The following is a 26,153-nucleotide window of genomic DNA, read 5'->3' as shown; positions in this document are numbered from 1 at the left end:
GGCAGTTATTAGAATGAGCACAAAAAACTCCCTCAGAAACTGAATTCTGTTTAATTAAAATTATTCAAACTTCTTAACCTTATAAAATTGATTTCATGATTAATTAATAACCTGAGTAGTAAATTGTTTTTGTAGTCATTAGTGTTCTAATTAAACAAATATAAGTCAATGACACACTTTATTTTTATAATTTTGGAGATTAAATTAGTGCGTATGAATGAAACTAATTTTCAAGAGAATGCAAACTTCACTGCACTTGTATATTCACTTTTCCCACATCTTATCCGACAACAGTCTGGAAAATTCCTTTCCAGATGAAAATGCACTTCAAACCAGGCTTGATGGCATCTTCAGCTTCAGACAAATAGTTTTCTACAGGCATGAACTAAGTTTCTCTCTTATGTTTATTATTGTGTTCAATAAAATAAAGGTTAAACATTATTAAAACATGCAGTGCACTACTGCAAATTAATTATAGATTCCTACAATAATCTCACAATGAAAGTCTATTTTAATGAAATATAAAGCATTGTCAGACAAATGTGGCTATGAAACTTCCTGGCAGATTAAAACTGTGTGCCCGACCGAGACTCGAACTCGGGACCTTTGCCTTTCGCGGGCAAGTGCGATCAGCGCAGACTCCGCTGCAGAGTGAAAATCTCATTCTGGAAATGTGGCTATATTGGCACTATACATTAACATATCACACATTTAGGACTTTGAAACGGTCTGTGTTGATGTGCTGTCCTGTCATATTCAAGTAGTATGGAAATGAGGCATCTGGAATGGATGAATAAAGAAAGTGTGTATTCACAATAGAATAAAATGTAGGCAAAAGGAGAAAAGGGCACTCTCAAGTGTGGAGTATCACAAGTTTATCACACTTTCACTATGGGGTACTGGGAGTAACAAGAAGATGTGTTGGAGAAGTTTTCTTATAACTTCCTTATTCATTTTCAATCTGGCTGCCTGCAGCTCTGTCACAGACCAAGTAAAATGCTGGTTTTGAGCGAGATGTGAACTGATAGCCAATGCACTCTATTTTATAATGCAAGTCTGTTAGCTCTGAGCTATCAAAGAACTGTGGCAATTTTCTCTCCCTTGTTGCAGCAGTGATGGCTAGGACAGCTATAATGCAATGTAAAAGACAAGCTTATTTGAAATTTGCACTTGGAATGACCTTCACGGTCTCGAAACCACAAACTGATAACTTGCTGTTGCACCTGAAGTGAAAAATCACTCAGGATATTCAACGGAAATAATAAGTAATAAATTTAGCTAGATAATTCTGTGTCCTCCTGGGAGCAACTTGATAATCACACAGTTACTGAACACATTCTGCACTGTTGTCAAGTTTCAGTTACACTACCAGCAATAGAATACATTTCCAAGCCAATCTGTTCTTTGAGTGAACTCAGAAGTGAGCATAGTTTTCATTTTAAAGATGCAGCCATTGAGTGTGGGAATATCAGATGTATATGCCAAGGAATTTATTCCCATTTCTGTAATTAGATTTAGCGACTGTAGTGTAGTTAATAATACTCACAGATGCACTGGCTACAAACAGAACATCATAAATCAACAACTGTCACAATAACTTTTGTTTTCTTGTCTGAGAACTGAAAAGCTTTTTCACAAGATGCCATTCACAGTTCTGGAGCATCTCCAGTCGTTATACTGTAAACATTACAAGTAGGTCACATATCTTTGATCATTATGGACACAGAGAATACTTTTCTTAAGAATGTTGTCATAAGCACTAACCCCAAAACAGAGGAACACAAATGAAAAAAACCAACAGAATATCGAATGAACACAATGCAAGAATGACACAGCATTGAACAAACACAAATGAGGGGGGGGGGGGGGGGGGGGGAGGAACACCAACAACAACACAGCATTGAATGTGAACATTCGCAGAGAGATTTTGTACATAAAGTTCCAAATCAAGAAGATCTACTGTGCCACATTGCCAGAAAACCACATGCAATGACCAAAAACCCTTGCTCAAAAAGCTAGGAAGAAAATGAAAACAGCGAATGTGTGCAGCGCAAGTTCGATTCCAGCTTCTACTACCACAGAAGAAGAAGCAATTCAGAATAGGGAACAAGGAACACAAAATGCTGACATTAATGTCTAGAATATGCCATTGTTAAGCAAAACTGTTACTCAGCCCAAAAATACTGCAAGAACACCAAGTATCACCTACTTGTAATGATTACAATGTAGCTGCTGCTGGTGCTTTGGCAATAAAAGAAAAGAGTGCCTCTGATAAAGAGCTTTTCAACTTGCCGTAACCTGAAGTAAAGGGTTGACCAATGTAAGTGAGGAGCTGATTTTCTATGCAGTGCCTCTTGGTCGGCACACAGTCCCTGATGGTGTCATATGAACAATGCCTCTAGCTACTACAATATTCATAAGGGAATTAACAAGGTGTAATGCAATGGCACATATAGTCTGCTGCTGGGTCAGGAAATGCTCAAACCTAAACTGTTCCAATCTTCCCACAGCCAAGGGCTCTTTTATGGAAAGATTTGTTATTATTAGTGAGTTAGAAAATGAAGAAAATTATCTTTGAGATTTCATCCACTGATATCTCCAGCAGACAACCAGGATGCTGTTTAAAAAATAAAAGAATGAGTGGACTCAAACTCACAACTTTATGCATCTACACTGTGTGATCGTGATGTCTACCACTAGACCACTAACAGATACAGCACTGTAACTGCTCGAGTGGAAGACAACACTTTCTCGAGACACTTCCGCATGCTACAGTGTTGCCAGATTATGCAGATGGCCAGATGTCTGAGGGTCAGTCAATTTTTGTGGCATCGAGCGTACATGTCATATATAAATGAATGTTGTGAAGAAAAATTTAAGCATATGAATGTGTGGTGTCTTTTCTTTTGGACATGTCTGAAAGAACAGACACCAAATGGAATCTGCAGCTGTGAAACATTATGTAAATTGAAGGTGGAAGAGGAGAAAGGAAAAGAAAGGGAGTTAACGCAGTTGCCTTTTAAGCAAGAGATCTCAGGTTCATACCCCGGCCAGGCACACGTTTTCACTCACGGCTGCTGATTCTGCGTAATGTCCTGATGCAGCTGACATCAGTAAGCCCTTCCCTTTCTTTCTCCCCCCCCCCCCCCCCACCCCCACGAATCCACATAAAACTTCAAGTGCCACAGTTGAGCTATGAAGCTCAGTTCCTTGGCAATGGTGCTATATACTGCTCAATACTTCCTCTACATTGTTGTGAGTAACTTTTTATCACTTATTGTTTGACTTGCACAGCTATCTAAGACAAATACTCTATTTTATATTAAACTGCAATTCGTAATGCCTTCTATGATGGCATACATATCAGTCAGGCCCAAGAATTGGTGCAAAATGCAGTTCCACATCAGAGCATCAAATATACTGCTTTCAAGCTTACCAGCAGCTGCTTAACAAGGGGGATACGTGCTCTGTTGCCATAAATAGCAACATGTCTGAGATTTCTTGGCTCAGCTTTATTAGTACTGCTCCTCTAGATACGTTATTTTCTTTTCTTCTAAAATTTATCACCCTGCAAACACGCCTCCATTAAGTTTCCCACTCTTTTTTGATCGTTTTTATATTCTTCTAAAATTTATCACCTGGCAGACAAGCCTCCATTAGGTTTCCCTCTCTTTTTTTATCATTTGATATTGATCTTCATATTCTAACTTTTAGCATCTTACCATCAATCACTGCACTGCTTCTCTCACTCTACTGCACTACAAACACACTGATTTAGACAGTAGGTATATTTCTCATTCTTTATTTGCATTATACTGAGCACTATTACCTACCTGTGCACTATTTGTTATTTTCATTTCCTGGAATATTGGCTGTCACTTACCTCTTACACCATTTTAATTGTAATTAGATCAGCACTCCAGCATAGTAAAGTTATACATTTGTATTTCTGAGCAGTATTTGAAACACTTGAGTCACTTATAGAATAAATAAAACATCAACTTTTTCTAAATGTTGTATTTGCCTATTGTAGATCTGCTATAGTAACTGAGGAACTCACAAGTGGAATGTTATAATGAATAATTACTTCAGTGATGGGCTTTGCATTTGCAGTTTCATCTAAAAAAAGTATGTGGAACCGGTAACCTGTTTATTCCAAGAATTGTATCTGCAATGACTTCCATCCTCGTACCACATTTCTGTTGATTCCTACTGAGAGTAATCTATTTAATAACAGAAAGTCTGTCTAGTTCCAGATATTTCACAGTCACAATAAAAAAGTAAGGTAGACCTTTTGAAAAATCTGATATATACATGAATGAAATATGATTAGGAATAATGCAGAACTGGCACATATCATCTTTAGGTTTTACAATTTTCAGCAGGTTATACACAAGTTTAACACTTTTTCCCAAAATGTTGTAAGTATTTTGTTTTTACAGAACCTCGGACATCAAACCTTTCTGGATGGCCTCTGTTGGAAATATAATGTCACTTGCTGTAGAAATGACACCTCAGCTGAACGAAACATAGTAGTTTCAAACTTAGTCTTTAATTATATGAATGATGTTTCACAGCATTACTTTCGAAAAAAAAGTAACAATACAGAAACAAAACTAAGTTGCTTTCAACAGTTATCATCATGAGCAATGAAACCTCGATGAAACTGAGTGCCAATTCTTGCATTTTTTTGCAGACTACCACACAAAGGAATGTAAAAATGGAAGGTAGTAACTTGTGCCAGTACTATCCCAGTGCGTTGTACTTCTTAGTAAGGTAATTCTTACAGGAATGAGAATGTCTTAAGCTATTAGTTTGACCATTTATCTGTAGCTTTAAATATTTGAAACAGAAGGTGAAAATAAAATTTATTATTATTTTAGACTTCAAGTGTTATCTGCACTTTGTTATCTTTTAAGAAGTAAGTAGACTAGTGAGAAAAAGTTCTTACTTGCTTAATTTAGAGTTCCTGAATTTACATATCACAAAGATAATCAACAAGACATGATTTGTCCTTCGATGGTTTAATAACATATTACACTATTTTTCCTGTTAGTTTCAACTGAAGTGCTGGCTAACATATTCAAAAAATTGCTTGTATGGAAAGGTTATTTTTATGCAGTTTTTAAAATTTGTTAGCATCATCAAAAACAGAAGACAATGGAGGCGTACGAATATGATAATATACCAATGCACTTCAACACTACCGAGTACTGCTATCTCATGCACCAGGAAAAGAAATTAAAAACAATTGGTTGTGTTCATTATCATTGTACAACTACATGGCTAATTCCAGAATAGTTCTTTTACTAAACTTCAGAAATGTAGCACATTAAAATGGAAGTTATTAATGTTTTTGCAGCAACATGACACAAGTGGACCAACATCATTTGCCCAAAACCTGCTAGGTTAAATGCTGAAACAAAAGTAAAGAGAAAGAGACATTTTTCAATTAATTTATTCTTTTCTGGCATTCTTTAACGTTCCATTGACAAGGATGCGAGAAGAAATAGTCTGTGGCATTTTTGGGAGAAGATATGTGCACATTTATTTCCTGAAATGATTTATTAATATGCGAGAAGAAATAGTCTGTGTCATTTTTGGGAGAAGATACGTGCACATTTATTTCCTGAAATGATTTATTAATATGAATGATATTGTAAACCAGTTTTATAAGAGAGGGAATAAAGGTTGAATAGTAGATGTAAATTCAGGCTAGCACACTTGCTCATTCCTTCAATATCCATCCCTACAGCTGTACTCTGCTAATCATAGAAGGCTAAGTAGCAGAGGGTACCTTTTTTTATTTTAAGGTATGCTGGTCTACATGAAATGTGTTTGCATTTGAGAATATGAACAACCATCAGTTGTATATGGGAATGATGACAATGAATGTATGCATGTCTGAAGGAACACTGCTTCATTTTTCTTAACACCACAGGCACCGTTCATGTTACTTCCTGTGTTCAGCCTGTGTGAAGTTTAGCAATTCTCGAACTGCTGCAGACCAGACAAAGTGCTTTATACTTCCTATATGGCAAATGTTTCCACAATACTTGAGTGAATAATGAAGGTGAAGGTGCTAAAAGAGCAGAAAATTTCAGATCTGCATAGCATCCACCAACTGCATTACTTTAAGTCTTTCATAAGCTATGATAATTATGGAAATCTGAAGAAATTAATTAAAATTTGTGCCACGACCAGGACTCAAACTCAGGTCTCCTTGCTTACTAGCCATAAATGCTAACCATTACAACACGCAGCAGTATGGTCAACATTGCTGCACAGACTACCCAAGTTGAATGCCCTCCCCAACACAAACATCAATCCATATCTTCACCTTATTTTCCCCCTACATTGTCACTATTGCCAGTGCCCTCCGGCACCAGAATAGCACCCTGGCTTTGGACGTAATGGGGAAGTCCTGTATCATAAGTGATCTTATAAGCAAATCCCCCCCCGAGACATTTAAGTCTCAACTTTATCTACGATAATGACGGAAGCTGAAGACCCCTGTTCTTGCTTACTAGGCCAAAATGCTAACCATTACACCACCACAGCACTATGGTCAACAATGCCGCATTATAAGATCACCTAAGGTACAGAACTTCCCCATTAGGTCCAATGTTGGGATGCTATTCCAATGCCGGAGAACCCTGGCAATAGAAACAATGTAGGGGGAAAATAAGCTGAAGATACAAATTGAAGTTTGTGTCTGGGAGGGCATTTGACTTGGGTAGTTTGTGCAGCAATGTTCACCATAGCACTGCAGTGGTGTAATGGTAAGCATTGCTGGTATGCAAGAAGACCTGGGTTTGAGTCCCAGCCGTGGCACAAATTTTAATTCATTTTTTCAGCTTCCATCATTATCATAGATAAATATGAGGCTTAAATATTTCAGGGAAAATTTAATTATAAGACCTTTCATAAACACTTATTAATTTGCTCACTACAGTATCATTTGTACTTATATATGATGTAATATACTGCAACATCAAAAAGAATGTCTCTTTGTCCAAGAGAGTTAAGCCAGTCCTCTTTTTCAATATTTAGATCCTCCAAAATCTTAACATGCGAAAACACTACAAATTTAGAAGACATTACACCTTTCGAAATAATAGCAATAGACAGAATAACTAGCTTACATAAGCACATTTAATTAATCCGGACATGGCCAGAAAATACTCTGCACCTTCAGACTACTGATTCAGGACTGTACTGCAATTGGAAGATCTCAATGCAAACTGAATATTGCACACCGGATGAGCAGAAAGTTGTTGTGAACATTGTCTGCCCAGACAAACCTGAGCATGTAAAAGACCCATTAAAAAGCCCTGTGATCATTTACATGGCTATTCTTTACACAATATGTAATGCATATTGTTTTGAGTTTCAACCAGTTCATACTATTCAGAATTTCTTTGCATCTTGTCCACGTTTATCAGAATCCGAGACTCTTCCATAATTTAACTACCCAACTGCCGTTCAAAATCCCATTTTTTTACATAACGTTCCCCCTCTACACTACCACTAAACAGAACAGCGTACCAATCTATATGAGAGTCCAGTAAATATAACTGTTGCAACACATTAGTTAAAAATTTTCTTTATTTCCCTAAAAATGGAGGATAGGGATTTCATGAACCACTTCTGTGTCATACATACATCTCTAAAGTTGCAATATACATCAAAACCAACACTCCTCCTCCTTTGTACTTTCAAGCAAAGTCACTTGTAATGCTATACTCATATTACAATTGTATGCACAAAATAGTGTCAGGGATATTTACATATAAAAATGTTTGCTGTAATAAAACTCTCCACAGTACACACAAAGCATAACAGTTACACATAGGCTACTACCCAAATTTAAACAATTACTACATTTCTTTCAACTTATGCATAAAGTCACTAATATTTATATTTTCCTTCACTGCATTAATTATTGTACTTGACATTGCACATTATGCATTTGTGTAATATACCTTTTACCAAATGCACGTGAAACAAGCCCACAGAGGATTAGTTTGACATAGTCACTACTACATTCACTCGTAAAATCTAGAAAATTAAATAGAACTTCTTGACTGACACACAGTAAATAAATATATCCTCTGCAGGAATGTTTCTCTTGATGACAGGATGAAACGTGACACTACATCAGTTCCAAAAACAAATTTCCCACATGGATCAGTCACATTCCATAGGAACTGCACTACCTGAGGTTTCGCTTGTTTCATTTTCTGTATTCTCTACAGTTTCCATTTGTTCACAAGGTGCACTTTCTCCTACAGTAGTTTCAATTTTCGCCCTGTCATCTATCTCACTTTGTTCACCAGCCTGTGTATCTTCATCCACTCTTGTAGCCTCAGAAATCTCTTCAGCTTCCAGTTTACTTTCTGCTATTTGACTTGAGCTCTCCACTTCTTCACTTTCAGGACTCTGCGTTGTAGCCACAGATTCTTTTTCTGAACTTTGAATACAAGCTGCAGTGCTGTTTTCTGAATCCTCTGCTTTCTCAGCAGAATCTGTTTCCAGGTTGAGTGTGCTTTCTGCAGTTTCACTTACTGTTTCTAGATTGAGTGTGCTTTCTGCAGTTTCACTTACTGTTTCTTGTCCTTGCTTAACTGACTCACTTCCATTCAATTCTGTGATCTCATCATCCAAATAAATACAGACTTCAGTCTCAGAATGACATTCCAGTTTTACTGTGGCCTCATCTGGGATGTCAGATTCTACAGAATTACTTGTCAAATCACTTTGAACTGTTAGGCAAGTAACAGGTTTCTCCTCGTCCTTAAGCACTTGCTGCAACTTCCTTTCATCGTCGTCGTCGTCTTCTGGCGTTGAGGCGCATGCTTTAGACTTCTCCAGCGTCTTATTGCCAGTTGACAGTCTTGCACCAGAATTTTCAGCTGCGTTTTCTGATGCTATTACTGGTGCAATTCTTATTTGGACATCTTTTAAGGCAGAATAAAATACATCAGACTTTGCCTGTAAGGTATAAATCAGAAAGTCAATTTAAAATGCTGATAACATGACTTAAAAATGTACTCAAGTTATGTTCTAGCTAATGCAATAACCAATATTCTTTAAATGTTACTACAATAGAACATGCTTACCAAATGTTATAAATTTACTTTGTTTTCCACTGGACACGGTACACATGTTTTAAATAAATTGATATACATTTGCTAGATATTTTATTACTACTATTACTAAGCAAGTAAATCAATACGAAAATAAATAAGCACATAACAAAAACATGTAAACCAACTGTGAAAGTCTGCAGCATACCATCATCTAAACAAGACATGAATGAACTGTAAGTAATAGCTTAACACATAAAATGAGGTAAGAATGGTTAATGACAATATTGCCTGTTCAGATAAGAAGTGGCTTTTGATGAGACCAAAAGTTCACTGAGGTCTTGAATGGAATTCCGCTACTATACTGTAACTTTAGACTGTTAATGATCATGGTCATGATCATGATTTTCTCTGCTCAGTGACACACCTCACAAAACATGGTGTGGAGGCAATGATGTGAAGGTTAATTCAAAAAGCTCAATTATGAGAGATTTACGTTAGAAAAATGAGGAGTCTCTTTTAATTAACAATTTTGCTCTTTTGTTTTAAAACTGAAGTGTTTTCAATGTCCAGAAATATAACTAACTGAATTGCTGTATTACCAGGCACTTCGGGAAACACAGGACAGGGAAAGATGGGGAGGGAAGTTGGCAGTGTTCTCTTGCGAAAGAACTATCATGGCATTTGCCTAAAGCACCTTCAAGTATCAGGAAAAATCTAAATCTGGACAGCCAGGTACAGTTTGAATTGCAAGTACAGGCTTATGAGGAACTCCTGTTTTTTCTTGATGTGAGACAAAGGTATCAAGGTAACAAGACAAGAGAATGAATCAACCACCAGAAATGAGATTTATATGACAGATCAAGTGAGTGATTTTACTAGGTAAAATTAAAAGTGATGGTATCCTTAGCTTAATAAAATGACCAATGAACTACACAGACACCAAAGATTATGGATGACTGAAGAGTGTCTCCCTTGACTCACATTCTTTCATAAACTCAAAGCAAGATGAAACATCTGATGATTGTAAGCCAAGTGAAATCAACAATTTCATTAGTTTTATAATCAGATATTTTTACTGAACCTTTGTGGAAGAAGGTGAAGAAGAAAACATAAGAAGAAGATGAAGTGTTTTCCATGGAACTTACTTTAACATTTGTTAATTCCTCTTCAGTTTCTGCTAGTTTGCTTCTATAATCATGGAGTTCCTGAGTTAGTTCCTTTGCTGTGCTTGTCAATACCTTAGTGTGTTCTTTCATCACACCAAGATCACGCTTAATATTCATCATTTTGTTTTCGGTATCAAGGCGTGCCTTCTCACTCCTCTGAAGCTGCTGCATCAGCTTCTCTATATCCAGAAGGCAACCTTTATACATTATGAAACCTGAAAATCCAGAAGAATTGCATTAAAGGTGATAAGTTATTTAAGGATTCTGATATTGGAATGAGGAGTCTTCATATGGTGTGGATTTGACACAAAGAAAAACAAACTCCAGTACACTACCAACTTTGGTGTGATATGGTTCTTCATTTTCTCCTGGCACATTTAATAACAAAACAATCCCTAGTTGTTAGTGTCTAAAGAGAACAGCCATGGATTATTTGTGCTAAATTGGAAATGGCTTTGAGCTCAATTTACATGAGTACTATATTTTCAGCCTCAACATTTTCTATAAGTATCTCAAAATTACTCATACAATACTGTGTAGACAATGAAAGGCTTTCATTTACCTAAAGATGGTAATATTATCTCCAATTTGTCACACTGTCACTTCACTTTATTAACAACAGGTCCTGTGAAATTTGAGACACACACAATGATTTAGTTGTAATCTCAGCACACTGCAATAGCAGCTATTTATTCTCACTATGGAAGTAAGTCACACATAAATTAAAAACGCTAGTAAATTCTAACTTGGAGCTTCAGTACATAATCCTATGAGAACACATTTTTTTTTTAATACGGGATATGATCTGCCGTATAAAATTCCAGACACATAAAAATAGAAAACGCTGTTCCTTACCACACAGCAGCAAGCCGAGTTAGTTTGCCTTTTACCAGAAACTTGCAGCTTTGTCAAAAGTGATGATAATGATAAAGATCATTAAAAGTCCGAAAACCCTCAGTATTTGAAATAGGGTTTCCAATTACTGTCACTGTGGTCTAACTGGATGACATGTCAAATGGTTCAAATGGCTCTGAGCACTATGGGACTTAACATCTGTGGTCATCAGTCCCCTAGAACTTAGAACTACTTAAACCTAACTAACCTAAGGACATCACACACATGCATGCCCGAAGCAGGATTCGAACCTGCGATCGTAGCGGTCGATGACATGTCAGTTCACATTTTGTGATGTCTTTCCCATAAGGCTGTGAGCAAGGAACACACGCTAAATGCTGATACCTCAACTGTCACTTTCAATACTTTGTAACATTACCAATTCCCCACACTGGCCCTGTCAGACCACTGTGCTGTGCGGCCACTATGTTATAATATGCCAAAGGCAATATTTGGATGCAGTATGTAGGGTATGAGTTCAGTACTACTCTCTACTGGACATTTGTCAGCATCCCATATCTTGGAGCCACTACTTCACACTCAAGTAGCTCCTCAATTGGCTTTCAGACTGAAATTCACAACAGCTGCTAATTTGTGTCCACTTGTCAGGGACTTCTAACCAGAATAATTAAGTTTCCCATACAATGAAGTAAATCAACAAATACTTTCTGTTGATCAGGTCATCCAACTGCTACTCAGGTAGTACAAAAACTGTAATGATAAGAAATGCATGTGCTATCTTCCCCACACTGATGTACATTGTGTACTAATTCCTCATTTACTGCCTTTTGTTTAAAAGTATACTCTATCTCAAAATGTTCGGTTGCAGATACAAATGTTTACTGGATATGTTGACGATCAAATTCCTGAATTTCTGGAACAAACTTTTGAAACAGCTCCTTGAGTAACTTGTAGGATATTATTATTATTACTATTATTATTATTATTATTACTATTATTGTTATTAAACTATATTTTTGTTACATTATTCATGTTTTCTGTTGTGAGTGGGAGCAAAATGCTGTATAACCTGTATAACTAAAGAACACTACACTCTACAAATGAGGTTTCTTGTAGAACATACACGTAATAGCCAATGGCAATTTTGCACTATCTTAAATACAGATTAGAAGAGCAATTTGCACATACCCTCAGGAGTTGATGAACTCTCCTTTCCTTCATCAGCTATGTCTCTCCTTGCACGTTTTGAAGGTGGTGAACCAGCAGAACCAAAGTGTGTGAATACAGGCAGGAATCTCTTATTACCTACAACATTTTGTTTGAATTATTGCAATAAAGTTGTTTTTATGACATTTATAAATTCCCTATCCATGAAAGTTGAATTGGACTAAATAAATGTTTGATGAAATTTGAAAGAAAGTCTTCTGGTATAATATTAACATGTCAAACAAAAGGGGAATAATATGAACAAAACCACAAAAAGCTCTCCAATTACAACTGTAACTGCTGTTGATTTTGTTGTGATGAGTGTAGCCCCATTGTGTAGATCCATGTCAAACAGTAGGTGCAACTGCAACCATATTTAACAGAACCATAAGGCACTCACTTGGTGATTGCATGGGGGTGGTCTCATTTCCTGGTGACCAGTATGCTGTGTTCCACTGACACACACACACACACACACACACACACACACACATATTGGCAGCACAACTCGCTATGGCACCAAGAACACTGGGACTGGACAAACGAGGAGTGGGGTCACGTGTTCTTCTCAGATGACAGCAGATTTAGTTTGTGTAGTGATTCTGGATGTACCCTCATTTGGGAACAGGTAGGAACACGTAATACACCCCGGAACATTGTTGAACATGATCATTTTGGTGGTCCACGTGTTATGTGTGTGGTGGCATAATGTATAGGTGCATGGAACTCCACATCTTTGAACACAGTACTCCCAGTGGTCAACATCATTGTGACACTGCACGCCTTCCCCTTGTGTCTTTTCAGGGGTGTATTCAGTCCTGACTTAATTTTTATGGATGGCAGTGTGCGACCACATTGAACAGCGTGGGTGGAGGAGCTCTTGGAACAAGAGGATGTTTTGTGAATCGAATGGCCTGCCCATTCTCCTGAACTTAGACCCACTGAACACATGTGGGATGTGTTGGGGAGACGTACTGCAACATGCCCACATGTGACAATGACCCGCCTGCTTGTCAACCATGCTGGTGGAGGAATGTAATGCTCTGCCACTATAACTCCTTACCAACCATGTGGCAGTATGGGAGCATGTTACAGAGCATGCATTATCATCTGTAGTGACCACAGAACCAATGAAGAACCATGTTCCGCCTTTTGTATAATCCAGGGGACCACCATAAAATTTGATGACACAGCTGTAATTATTGTCTTTGAATAAAAGTGTCTATTCTGTTTGTCTCACTGAGTACTTCTTCCAGATACTTTCTGATTTATACTGTAGTAGTTCCTTTTATGCACAGTCAAAGTTTCATTGAGCTTGTCACATGGCAGTGACTTAACAAGTAAATGTTACTTTTGTCCCTAAGTTTCGTGGTTTCACTTCCCGTCTGTTCTTTTTGCTTGGAACTAGCTTGCCCAGTAAGCAATACTCCTTAATGGTGGCATTTGTTAAAACAGTCACCAACTTGCAGGACTGGCCTGAACACAATAGAGCTTATCTAGGCTTTGTCCATACTCTGAGGTAAACAACACTGAGTTGCAGATAATACTTGTGATGGAAATGATGAAACATTGTAATCAATGGCTATCAATATTAATGAATGTTCCTTCAAATGGCAGAAAACATTAAACTTCCTCATGAACACTGAAACAAAGGTCTATTATTTTAACTCCGTCAAACAGTGTTAAAATAAAACCTTATTTTGAGCTGCATATCTAATTAAAATGGAGCCGGCATATACAAGAACTAGCAGCTTATTGTGTGTCCTTTCACTTCCTGTTTAACTTATAGAATTATTTTCTGGGGCAATGCAGCTTAAAAAAATGTATTTATTCAGTAAAATCAAGCACTACAAATATTGTGCGAAGCAGGTAACCAAATATCTTGCAGAGGGTACAAGGTGTCATGAAACTCACTAGACGCAAAACCTGTGCAATAAACATGTTTGTTTACTTACAATTATGTGTATAAGACCATTTTCGATACTTCCTATAGTTAAAACTTTGTTTTGGCAACAAAATGTAAAGTTAAATTTCTTTTTCCATGTCAAGATATACTATGGATTTTTGTATACAGAGTACAGTGAATAACATGTTTTCTGCTACAGCATCAGCTGTAATTACCATTTGTGTTTTATAGAATTTTAGCATTAGTATTATTATTCTAAGGATTCTTCACACCGAATTTCAGTGTATATCAACACGAATAGACATATTTTTGAGAATTTAAGGAAATTATGGGTGTTTAGCCTAACATACTATGTTGGCCAAATATTTGATAGTGGACTATGCTGTTTGACATGTTTGTCAAACATAGAATGTGTCTGATATATTTGGCAGAAATTCTGATTGATGGAAAGTTAGACAAGATGGTGATCATTGTGTTGACATTTTTCTGCAGGTATTCAGTGAAAAATAATGTTATTACAATTTATCTCACTGTGTCGTAAGATTCCATGATTATGGAAACTACAATCAAGAATAAGAACAAAACAGCACAGGCAATTACAAAACAGATGTGTCACATCTTTCCCAGCCATATATTATGCAGGTAAGAGGTTAAGAAGAAACTCAGTGTTCTACACATGGCATCAAGTGAACTTCTCCAGTTCTCCCACGGAAGATGCAGGCTGTATGTCCACATTGTGATATTTTAATAAAATGCCCCTTGTGGACCAAGTAGAGGAGAGCAAATTTTTGCATACTTGTGTCACCTTATTCAAAGTGAAGGTGAAGTGGCTCATTTTACAACTTTAACTCTTCATTTGGAGAAAGTTGATGTAACCAACAGGTTCTGAGTGTAATATTTCCTTTAGCACGTTTTCATGGATATATTTCTCTATCAATTCAATCATTCCCAGGAACAGCACCTTGTTTCCTTTTTCTTCTTTATACACAATGCTGACCTGTACAGGCTTGTTTGACAAAACCTTGGGTATAAACGAGCAAATTTGACAAACAAGTTTGATCATTTACAATAACCTTAACGGGAGCTTCCAAGAATTGTTTGCTAGAGCCACATAATACACACATCAAGTATTTTTCTCTCCCATGCATCTTGTCTTCTTTACGGGAAGAATGGGCTCTGTCACTACTCACTCACTTGACTGCGAGTGGTGTGTCAGCAACATGGCTAAGTTGCTTCTGCTGGGTAGACCGGGACCAGAGAAAACTAGATGTGTTGTACCCACCCCCCTAACCAACATTTCTGAGGTGTGGGGAACTTTCTGTGTGCTGTGCGAAGAGGAGGAAAATGCAAAAGCATAAGGATCCATTACTCACTGGCACTTCAAACATATGGCAAATAATGATACCCCTTACGGAAAGGCAGTGAGGGATGGGAAGGAACAACAGGTGCACTCAATGTGTATGCCTGAGGGCCTTGTTCAACATGTTGAAGAGGCTATCCTGGCAACCATAGATAGAACAGGGTGTAACCAACTGCCAACTGTCGCACATGTTGGGAAAAACAAAGTTTGTCATCTGGGCTCCAAAGTCATACTTGGATCATTCAGTGACTTGGCAGAGAAGATTACAAGGTCATACTTACTCATAAGGTTTCAATGAAGCTCACAATTTGTAGCATTATCCCTAGAACCAATTGTGGACCCCTGGTTTTGGGTTGGGTGGAAGGATTGAACCAGATACTTTGAAGCTTCTGTGATAAGCTAGGCTGCTATTTCCTGGACTTGCACTATGAAGTTGAGAACTATAGGGTCCTCCTAAATGGGTCATGTGTGCACTACACATCAGAGGCAGCAACACAGATAGCCAACTGTGTGTGTGTGTGTGTGTGTGTGTGTGTGTGTGTACACAAGTGTTTTTAGTTTAGGTAACTTTCCATCCAGCCCAGATAACAACAGCCATAGTGGCACCCGGATGCATCAGTAGAAGATCCAAAGAAATGTCCTGTACAGGCAAGAGTATTAAAATTCTAGCAATTAACTGCCATACCATTCACAACAAAGTGCCAAAGCTTGAAGTGCTCCTAAAAAGCAATAGAGCTCACACAACACTAGGCACAGAAACATGGTTAAAACCTGAAACTGATAACAGTGAAAATTTTGGGGTGAATCTAAATGTTTATTGAAAGACTAGGATAATGGTAAGTGGAGATGTTGTATTTACTGTAGCAGACTAGAAATTCAAATCCACACACAAATTGAAACAATGCAAATTTTCTGAGCAACACTCCGTAACAAGGCTGGGCATAAACTTCTAACCAGATCCTTCTATTGAGCATCAGTTTCACATTCGTATGTCACCAAAACCTATAAGCAAAGCTTAAGTGCTAGTGAGCTTAAGTTCCTCAATCATACTGTAATCATCAGGGGAGACTTTAATCATCCAACAATCAACAGGAAAAATAAGTTTCAGGATTCTGATGTTGGAATGAGGAGTCCTGCAAAATATTACCAAATGCCTTCTCAGTGAACTACCTAGAACAGATTGATTGGAAACTCACTCATTATGGAAACATATCGGATCTAATGGCAACAAACAGACCCAACTCCTTTCATGATGTCCACATTGACACTAATATCAGTTATAGCGTTAGTGACTACGATGAAATACACGCAATGATTGAAGTGCCCAGGCAGCACAGAACAATTGTAAGTTTATTAACTCCAAGGAACGGAATACAATAAGACAATTTACTTGGACATCAGTCCGCACTACTTGATTGATGCCGAAAGTCAATCATTATGATCCACTGGAATGTTCTTACACAAACGAAGTTTGTGAGGTCGACATCTTGGGGGGAGGAGTACGCTGCTTACGGACAGACTGAAGATATGAGTCCAACAAGGCGGTGAGCTACGACGGTGAGGATGAGGTCCAGTGAGGAGGTGAGCTAGAGGATGGTGAGGATGGAGTCCAATGAGGCAGTACACCTATAAGATGGCCAATATGAGGTCCAGCGAGGCAGTAGCTCAAATGCGGTTGAGACAATGTACAACGAGGTTTAGCTTGAAGACCGTCAAAGTCCATGGATGCTGCGGTGAAGTACTCCTTGATGACTCGGCGATTTGAACTCCAATTGATAAGCTGCTAGTCACCGCTGGCACTAAGCCTGGAGTGAGAACTGACTGTAGATTGGTTGGGTGCTGAGCTAAATGCCCGCCTGGTAGAAGGATACTGGCTCAGCGTTCCAGGGGCACGCGAATCATGGAAAAGTGTTGCAATGGCAGCATTGCTTATGGTGATGCCGCTCACGCCAAGGATGGCACCCCACCGTAATGTAGCAGCTGCTGGAGATTCAGCTGAAAACAATCTGGTATGTTTTTATTTTCGTTGGATTGTTTTCGTCTGATCTCCAAAGGCAGTGTTATTAGCGAGCTGGAGCTTCACCATCCGTGGTTCACGACTTTATGGTTACCTGCTGTGTCGCAAGCATCCCTGGCTGCCTAAGTGAGGAATGGTGGAGCCTATCTTGGGGATGTCAAAGGGAGGAGGTGCCCCGGGGTCGGGGAAGCAGTCCTTCAAATGAGAGCTCGTGACAGAGGAGGCCTGGACATAGGGAACATTAGCCGAAGGCAGGTGGCCCAGATGTGCTCATGACAGATTGGTCCGGCTTGGACCAGAACTAGTAGCAGCGACATGCACTGTTGTCATCTGGGAAAGACAACTTGTCCCCTCAGGCAGAATATCATCATCATAGTGGAATGTCAATTGGGCCGTCAAAAGTGATGCCTGGTATAATATCTGGACTGGCATAGGCTTGTGTCAAAATTACCAGGAGTACAACCAGAGGCCGAGGTAAGACCAGCTGATAGACAGAGAGGGTGTACTGATGAGGAAAGGCTGTAGCCCTGCATGGCACAAGAGGTGGCTGTGGCTGCAAATGGTTCCACTGGCACGAGGGTTCCTAGGAAGGCAGCTTGGCAGGGGTAGTGCAGGCAGTGGATCATTAGAAGGTGTGAAGTAGCTTGCACTGTTGCTTGTCTGAAAACAGTGCAAGAAAATAAGATGTATGGCCTTTCTGGGAGGAAAGAAGAGGGATAACGGGAGAAGCACAAGATCCTGTAGAATGGAGCATAAGGGACCCAACAAGTGTGAGTTGTGGGCAGGCATAAACAGAGGTGTTGGTCTCCGAGGGCTAAAACAGAAGTATGTGGCTTCTGTGGCATGGGGCTGGCTATGGCTGGGCTGGCTGCGGATGTGCCTGCAGCAGATGTGTTGGTGTACTGACGAGAATTAAAGACAGGCAAGGAGCCAAAGAGCAGTGTGGAGGATAACACAGGTTGTGCAGTATGTGCAGGAGCACAGAGGAGTGGAGGAGGAGGTAGGATGAGGAACGAGTCTCGTGTCATCGAGGGAGGTGCTTTGGAATGGTGAATACGCACAGGAATACGCACATTTGGCACCGAGGAAGGTGTCTCGGAAAAGGTTAGTGTGTGCAGGAGCATGAAAATTTGGCACTAAGAAAGGTACATCTGAAAGCACGAAAATTCAGCGTAAAGGGAGGTGCCTTGGAATGGGGAGTCTGTGCAGGAGCACAGAAAGTGTCATAACAGACACTGATTTGGTCTTGTAAATGAACGAAGGGCAGGGTAGAAATGTCTGCACCAGGATCGAGTAAGTGAAGAACACAATAGGTAGGAGCACCAGTTTAGGCATGAAGAAAGGCTCATCATTCAGCATCACTATGAATTGCAGAGGGCCCCTGAAGTAATCAGACTGTCCAGCCATGTGAGGAAGGTGGGCCAGGCTACAACATTTCACTGAATTTCTGAAGTAGCAGTGGCTGGGGTGAGGGCAGCATCCAGGTAGAAGCTCAGAGTCATGTTGTACGTTGCAGACACTGTAAGTGCAGCAGGAGCTGCACTGGTATGTCAGAAGACTGTGGTGCCATACCGAAAAGACACAGTGGGCATCGAGAGCACGAGTATGCAGCGAGAAACTGGCAACAGTCCAAAGCAGAGCACAGGTCTGGAAGGCTGCATTGGGCAAGCACGACAGCATGGAAAGTTTGACAGTCTGGATACTAGTCACTATTGGGACTTACCTCTAAGCCAATTATTTTCATTGCCATAGTAGTGTTTATGATGAAGGAGAACATACTACAATTGAAGTGTCCAGGTAGCAAAGTACAACTGTATGTTTATTAAGACTACATTACAGAATATAATAAAGCAGTTTCCTTTGGTGTCAGTCTGCACTACTTGTTTCAAGCTGAAAGTCAATCACTTATGTTGTACTGGAATGTTCCTACAGAAATGAAGCCCACAAGGCCATGGTTGATGGACAGTGGTACATTGCTTGAGGATGAACTGAAGATAAAGAGTCCAGTCAAGTGTGTTGAAATACTCCTTGTTGGCACCGTGATGTGAATTCCAACTGATGAGCTGCTAGGCCTAGCTAGTGTACACCCGGATTGTGACATGGGAGCAGAGCATTTGGGTGGTGACCTAAATACCAACCCGCTGGAAGGATACTGGCTTGGTGTTCCAGGGCATATTGACTCACAGGAGTTAGGTAACACCATGATGGCAGCACTGTTTGTGCCAATGTTTATGCCTCTGGAGGTAAGACTGGTGTTGCATGGCAGTCTGGCAGCTACTGGAGGTTTGGCTGAAAACAACTTGGCTTGTGCGTTGCTGTCAGATTACTTTTATTGAATCTCCAGAGGTAGTGTTATTAGTGGGCCAGAGCTTCGGTAACCTGCATTACACAACTGTATGGTCGGTTGCTCTGCTGCAGGCAGTAGCTTGGCGATACAGCATCAATGACCATGAGGCAATTTTAGCAACAATGATTATCAAAGCAGAAAGGGCAATTAAAAGAAGTAGAAGGATTTATATGTTCAGTAAACTAGATAAAGAGGCAGTAGTGTCATATATCGAAAAGGAAAACATTTAGTTATGGAGGAGAGCATGTAGAAGAACTGTGACTCACACTCAGAATAATAATTGACCACAGACTAGACAGAAATGTACCTAATAAAACAGTTCAAAATGGGAGGGACCATCCATGGGACAGTCATTGTAAAGGAACTTATAAAAGAACAGTGACTACTGCAAACAGGTGTAAAACAAATCACAGGGCTAGAGATAAGATAGATGTCGTATGAAAGACATTTCTCTGTCAAAGACAGCAATACATGAAGCCTTCACAGACTATCATAGAAGAATGGTATCAAAGGACATCTCACAAAAAAACATAAGAAAATCTGGCAATACGTAAAAATGATACCAAATTTAGTGTCCACACGCTCATGAACAATACTGGAACTGAAATTGAGAATATCAAAGCAAACGCTCAGATGCTGAACTTTTTCATATACTGCTTTGCACAGGAAAATTGAAGGGTACTACCCAAATTTAATTCTTACACCACTCTACCTACGCACAGACTCTGCAAGCAATCATACAGAGCATGGCAGAAGGTACCTTGTACCACTCACTGCCTTTCATGTTCTATTCACAAATCAAGCAAGGGAAAAACAACTGTCTGCCTTCACTGTCAGCACCAGGAGACCAGCAATTCATATACTTAGCTTTTCTGTTTGTTTTACTAATTTAATTCTAAGTCAGTAGGACAGATTGAGTGTGTGTGTGCTGTGTTTGGATACAGGAGTAACTGGTTGCAGTTCACAAACAACTGAAGTCACTTATGGCCACAGTCAGCCATCTGCAGGCTGCTGCCTCAGGATCAGGCACTGGAGGAGAAACTGGCGCACCGAGCACGAGACATTTCAGATGTTGCTCATTTCCCCACAGGTTCTGCTGTTGCGGCACCTTCCAGTGTACCTGATGCAGGGGATCTGTGCTCACTGCAGGGGGACTGGCAGGTTGTTACACAGTCGTTTCACTCAAGGGGGGGAGAGAATGTGCAGGCCCGCCATCTGACCTTGCCCGTTTACCCTGCAAGTGTACAGGTGGTCACTGCTTCTGCACGGTCCCAGCAGACAAATGGGGGAAGATGTTTGCTAATTACTAGAAGTTCCTCTGTTAATTGCGTTTTGGAGCCCCTTAGGAAAATAGTGTCCGGGATTGGAAACAAATCCAATGTGTACTCTGTGTGACTGCCACGGGGCCTCATCCGAGATGTGGCGGAAGCACTACTTGCAGCTATCAAGGGTGCTGCAGCCTGCAAGCTGTTGATCATGGTGGCACCAATGATGCCTATTGCCTGGTTTCTGAGACGATCCTCAGTTCCTAAGGGCAGTGGGCAGAAGAGCTGAAGGCTGCTGGCCTTGTTGCGAGGTGCTAGCACAGCTCATAATCTGCAGCATTATGTCCAGAGGCAATCGGGGTCCTGTAGGAACACCGTTGATAGGCCACATGTGCAATAAACAAAAGAAGCAGCTTCTAAATTAGCAGAGTACTTGTGGGCATGGGTTTTTTTGAGGCTAGGCAGTAGTCTGAGGTTGTCTGATGAACACTTGCCAGTTGATACGTGGAAAGTGAAAGCGGACTTTGTGAGAAGTAGAGCATTTTGACTATCAAACTGAAGTAAACTGTCGAAGTATTTGTAACAAGAAACTTCCTGGCAGATTAAAACTGTGTGCTGGACTGAGACTTGAACTCGGGACCTTTTCCTTTCGCAGGCAAGTGCTCTACCAACTGAGCAACCAAAGCAAGACTTGTGCCCCGTCCTCACAGCTTTCATTCCACCAGTACCTCGTACTGCTTGGGCAGCTCAGTTGGTAGAGCACTTGACCGTGTAAGGCAAAGACCCTTGTTTGAGTCTCGGTCTGGCACTCTGTTTTAATCTGCCAGAAAGTTTCATATCAGTGCACACCCTGCTGCAGAGTGAAAATTTCATTCTAGTATTTGTAACAAAGTTGCTGAACTTACTGCCTTCCAGGAAAGTTATTGTGCTCAAATTATTCCCAGAGTGCTGACAGAAATGCAAAGCACGAAGTTCCAAATACTTAGTGAGGAAAGGAACAGATATTGAAAAGACATGTTAGACACCACGGGAAGGAGAGTGTTCATTGCAGTTGACAAAAATATTGTGTCAATCATGGTCAAAATTGAGTATGAATGAAATTATCTGGACACGAGTAGCATATCTAGGTGAACCCCAGTTAATTATTGGATATTTTTATCAGACACATGATTCTGGAATAACAGTTGTAGAATAGTTTAAGGAAAGTCTGCATTCGGTAGTGTGGAAAAACTTAGATCATGCAGTATTAGTTGGAAGCAACTTTAATCTACCAACTATAGACTGGAATGTCTAGCGGATTCATTGCATGTTGTACAGACACAAGTCCTTTGAAGTACTTTGGAACACTTTTTGGATAACTGCTTGAACAACAAGTTAGACATCCCACATGCAATGGAAGCTATAAATGGGCTTGATCTTATGTGACAAAGTCAGTATAGAGACGGGGATAAGTGATAATAAGGTCATCATTATGATGAATGTTGCTAATAAATTCATGAAGAAGGCTAGGAGATTACTTATGCCAGAAAAAGCAGATAAGCAGCTGCTGGCACCCCACTTAGACAATAAATGGATATCATATAGTTCCCAAATGATGGATGTAGAGGAATTATGAGCATCGTTTAAACTGATTATAAATCACAAACTAAAAAGTATGTGCACATTAAGTGGATTAAGGATGGAAAACACACTCTCAGCTTTGATAATCAAATTTGGAAAGAGCTGACGAAACAGAGGTTGTTGCACTCTCAGTTCAAAAAAGAACATGCAAATGTTGCCTGACAAAAGTTAATAGAAGTTCATGTGTCTGTAAGAAAATCAGTGTGTGAAACATACACCTTCCACCATCACTCCTTAGTAATGCCCTTCATCCATGGTTCACATGGTTCATAGGGTATCATGTGAGGGAACACCAAGCTGAGCTTAGCATGAGTAATATCTTCTAAATCCTTGCTGATTTGTGGACACAAGCTTTCTGCCTCAAGGAAATTTATTATATTGGAACTTAGAATATGTTCAAGAATTCTGCAGCAAAGCAATGTTAGGAAGATTGGTCTGTAACTTGGTGGGCCCTTTTCTTTTACCCTCCTTATACACAGGAGTCACCTGTGCTTTTTGCCAGTCACTTGGGACTTTACACTGGGTAAGTGATTTGTGATAAATGCAAACTAAGTGAAGGGCAAATGTTGCAGAGCACACTCTGTAAAACCAAATTGGGATTCTTTCTGGATTTGGTGACTTATTTGTTTTCAACTCTTTCAATTGCTTCTCAGTGTCAGGGATGTCTATTTCTATGTTTTCCATATGGGAGTCTGTGTGATGATCAAACAATGCTATGTGTGTGTGTGTGTGTGTGTGTGTGTGTGTGTGTGTGTATGAGCCTCCCACATGAATTATTTTTCTTTTTAAATACACAAAATTTAAAACTAGAGCTTTCCTTTGGCTGGCTTCTTTCTCACACCAAACTGGTCAAGGAGTAATTAGATACAAGCCTTCAACTCACTTAGCAATTTTATGTAGGACCATAATTTTCTGGGGTTCTCGGTGTGCTCTTTTGTTATGGTATGACGTTGAAAGCAGATGTATGATTTGCACATTAACCTTTCTATCAATGCAAGAATTTCTACTAACTTTCGCCTGCCAAAATTTCTGCAGTCTTCTTTTAACTGAAGTTGAAGCAGTCTCTGTTTTCTCAGCATTTTCTGAGCTTTGTTATTGAGCCATGGTTTCCATTCCTTGAGATTTTTGAGATTAAAAAATTATTTTTCCTTCAGCTAGTTTCAGTTTTTTTGTATTCACTTAAAATTTTTTTCTCATTAATCTAGTAACAAACCCGATAATGCTCCCCCACCCTCTCCCTCCATCTCCTCCTCCCCCCCCCCCCCCAATCTCTCCTTCCCCTCCTATGTCTGTTTCCTTCCCATCTCTCTATCCACCTCCTCTTCTCTCTCTTTGGCCTTGAGCCTTGTTTTTTGTTATTGCAAATGAAACCTTGATTGGGAACTGAAGTTGCTTAAAATAAACTGATGAATCAGTTGGTATCATTGGTATATGGGGTGTGTGAGAGATCTCTCCAGCTGCTGGATCTGTGAGGATAGTAGTTTCAGTGACAGTATTTCACAGTTTTAATCTGCAAATGGATACGATTACAAAGTTTTGGATGATTCGATTCAAGTCTGTAGAAGTGCTCTAGTCATAAGCCATAAATTCAACTGTCCTGTTTTCTATAATACCAATGATGAGAAAGAAAACAAGACAGCACATTGTTGTGCATACAATTTGTATTAAAAATTATATACATAAAAAAAGAACTTTTATGGGAACGGTTTACATGCCCTGCTATAGTAGTTGAAACTGACTGCTAGGAAGAAAATGAAACAGCACATTTTCACAGTAAAGCACAGCATTTTATCTCTCGGAGTCATTTTTAAAAGACAACTGGCACATTGTTATTTAAAAAAAAAAATTTATAGCTTAAGTACCTTGTACAAATCTGAAGTAAACTGGTAAAGAAATTTTTGCTATGTTTCCCCATTGTGTATTTAAAAATTATGTAGTCTATTTCTGTCTGAACATTTATTAGAGCATCATGTAAAAACCTGAAGTAAATCAGGTCAGAAATTTTTTTGGTAATAATGTTTCCCCCTTTTTATATATTCTGAAGAGCCACAGGAACTGGTACACTTGTCTAATATCATGTAGGGACCCTGCGAGCTTGGAGAAGTGCTGCAATATGACATGCAATCAACTAATGTCTAAAGTAGTGCTAGAGGGGAAATGACACCATGAATCCTGCAGGGCTGTCCATAAATCCATAAGAGTATGAGGAGGCGTAGATCTCTTCTGAACAAGCACATTGCAAGGCATCCCAGATATGCTCAATAATGTTTATGTATGGAGAGTTTGGTGCCCAGCGGAAATGTGTTTAAACTCAGAAGAATGTTCCTGGAGCCCCTCTGTATCAATTCTGGATAGGTGGGGTGTCGCATTGTCCTGCTGGAATTGCCCAAGTCTGTCGGAATGTACAACGGACGTGAGTGGATGCAGGTGATCAGACAGGATGCTTACATCTCTGTCACATGTCAGAGTTGTATCTAGACGTATCAGGGGTCCCGTATCACTCCAACTGCATATGCCCCACAACATTACAGAGCCTCCACCAGCTTGAACAGTCCCTGCTGACATGTAGGGTCCATGGATTCATGAGGTTGTCTCCATATGCACACATCCATCTGCTCAATACAATTTGAAACAAGACTCGCCTGAGCAGGCAAAATGTTTACAATGATCAGCAGTCCAATGTCAGTGTTGACGGGCCAAGGTCAGGCATAAAGCATTGTGTTGTGCAGTCATCAAGGGCACACGAGTGGGCCTTCAGCTCCGAAAGCCGGTATCGATAATGTTTCATTGAATGGTTCGCATGCTGACGCTTGTTGATGGCCCAGCATTGAAATCTGCAACAATTTGTGGAAGGGTTGCAGTTCTGTCATGTTGAATGATTCTCTTCAGTTGTCATTGGTCTTGATCTTGCGGGATCTTTTTCTGGCTGCAGCGATGTCGGAGATTTGCTGTTTTACCGGATTCCTGATATTCATGATACATTCGCGAAATGGTCTTATGGGAAAATCCCCACTTCATCACTACTTTGGAGGTGCTGTGTCCCATCATTCGTGCGCCGACTGTAACGCCACATTCAGACTCGCTTTAATCTTGACAACCAGCCATTGTAGCAGCAGTAATGATCTAACAACTGCGCCAGACACTTGTTGTCTTATATAGGTATTGCCGACCGCAGTGCCGTATTTTGCCTGTTTAAATATCTCTGTATTTGAACATGTATGTCTATACCAGTTTCTTTGGCGCTTCAGTGTATTTTGAATAAGGCTGAATGAAACAAGTGATCATCCACTGAAAATACCAGAAATTAACAATGCAGTCT

At 39.7% G+C, this 26,153-nt stretch overlaps 1 protein-coding gene across 2 annotated transcripts in view; it reads right to left on the bottom strand.

Annotated features, from left to right (window-relative positions):
• Positions 1-7,590: 7,590 nt before the first annotated feature.
• LOC124715625 (cell division cycle and apoptosis regulator protein 1-like) overlaps positions 7,591-26,153 on the bottom strand; it is a 263,366-nt gene continuing 244,803 nt past the window's right edge. For both annotated transcript variants that reach the window (XM_047243109.1, XM_047243110.1), the window contains exons 19-21: positions 12,302-12,418; positions 10,238-10,473; positions 7,591-8,994 (exon numbers count right to left, since the gene is read on the bottom strand). In XM_047243109.1, the coding sequence (XP_047099065.1) occupies positions 8,191-8,994; positions 10,238-10,473; positions 12,302-12,418 (1,157 nt within the window). In that variant the 3' untranslated portion in view covers positions 7,591-8,190. The remainder of the gene's footprint in view (positions 8,995-10,237; positions 10,474-12,301; positions 12,419-26,153) is intronic.

Source organism: Schistocerca piceifrons, chromosome 1 (assembly GCF_021461385.2).
Source record: "Schistocerca piceifrons isolate TAMUIC-IGC-003096 chromosome 1, iqSchPice1.1, whole genome shotgun sequence".
In the NCBI taxonomy this organism is placed as follows: Eukaryota; Metazoa; Arthropoda; class Insecta; order Orthoptera; family Acrididae; genus Schistocerca; species Schistocerca piceifrons.
The sequence above is the reverse complement of the archived record's forward strand: the minus strand, read 5'-3'. Positions and strand labels throughout refer to the sequence as shown.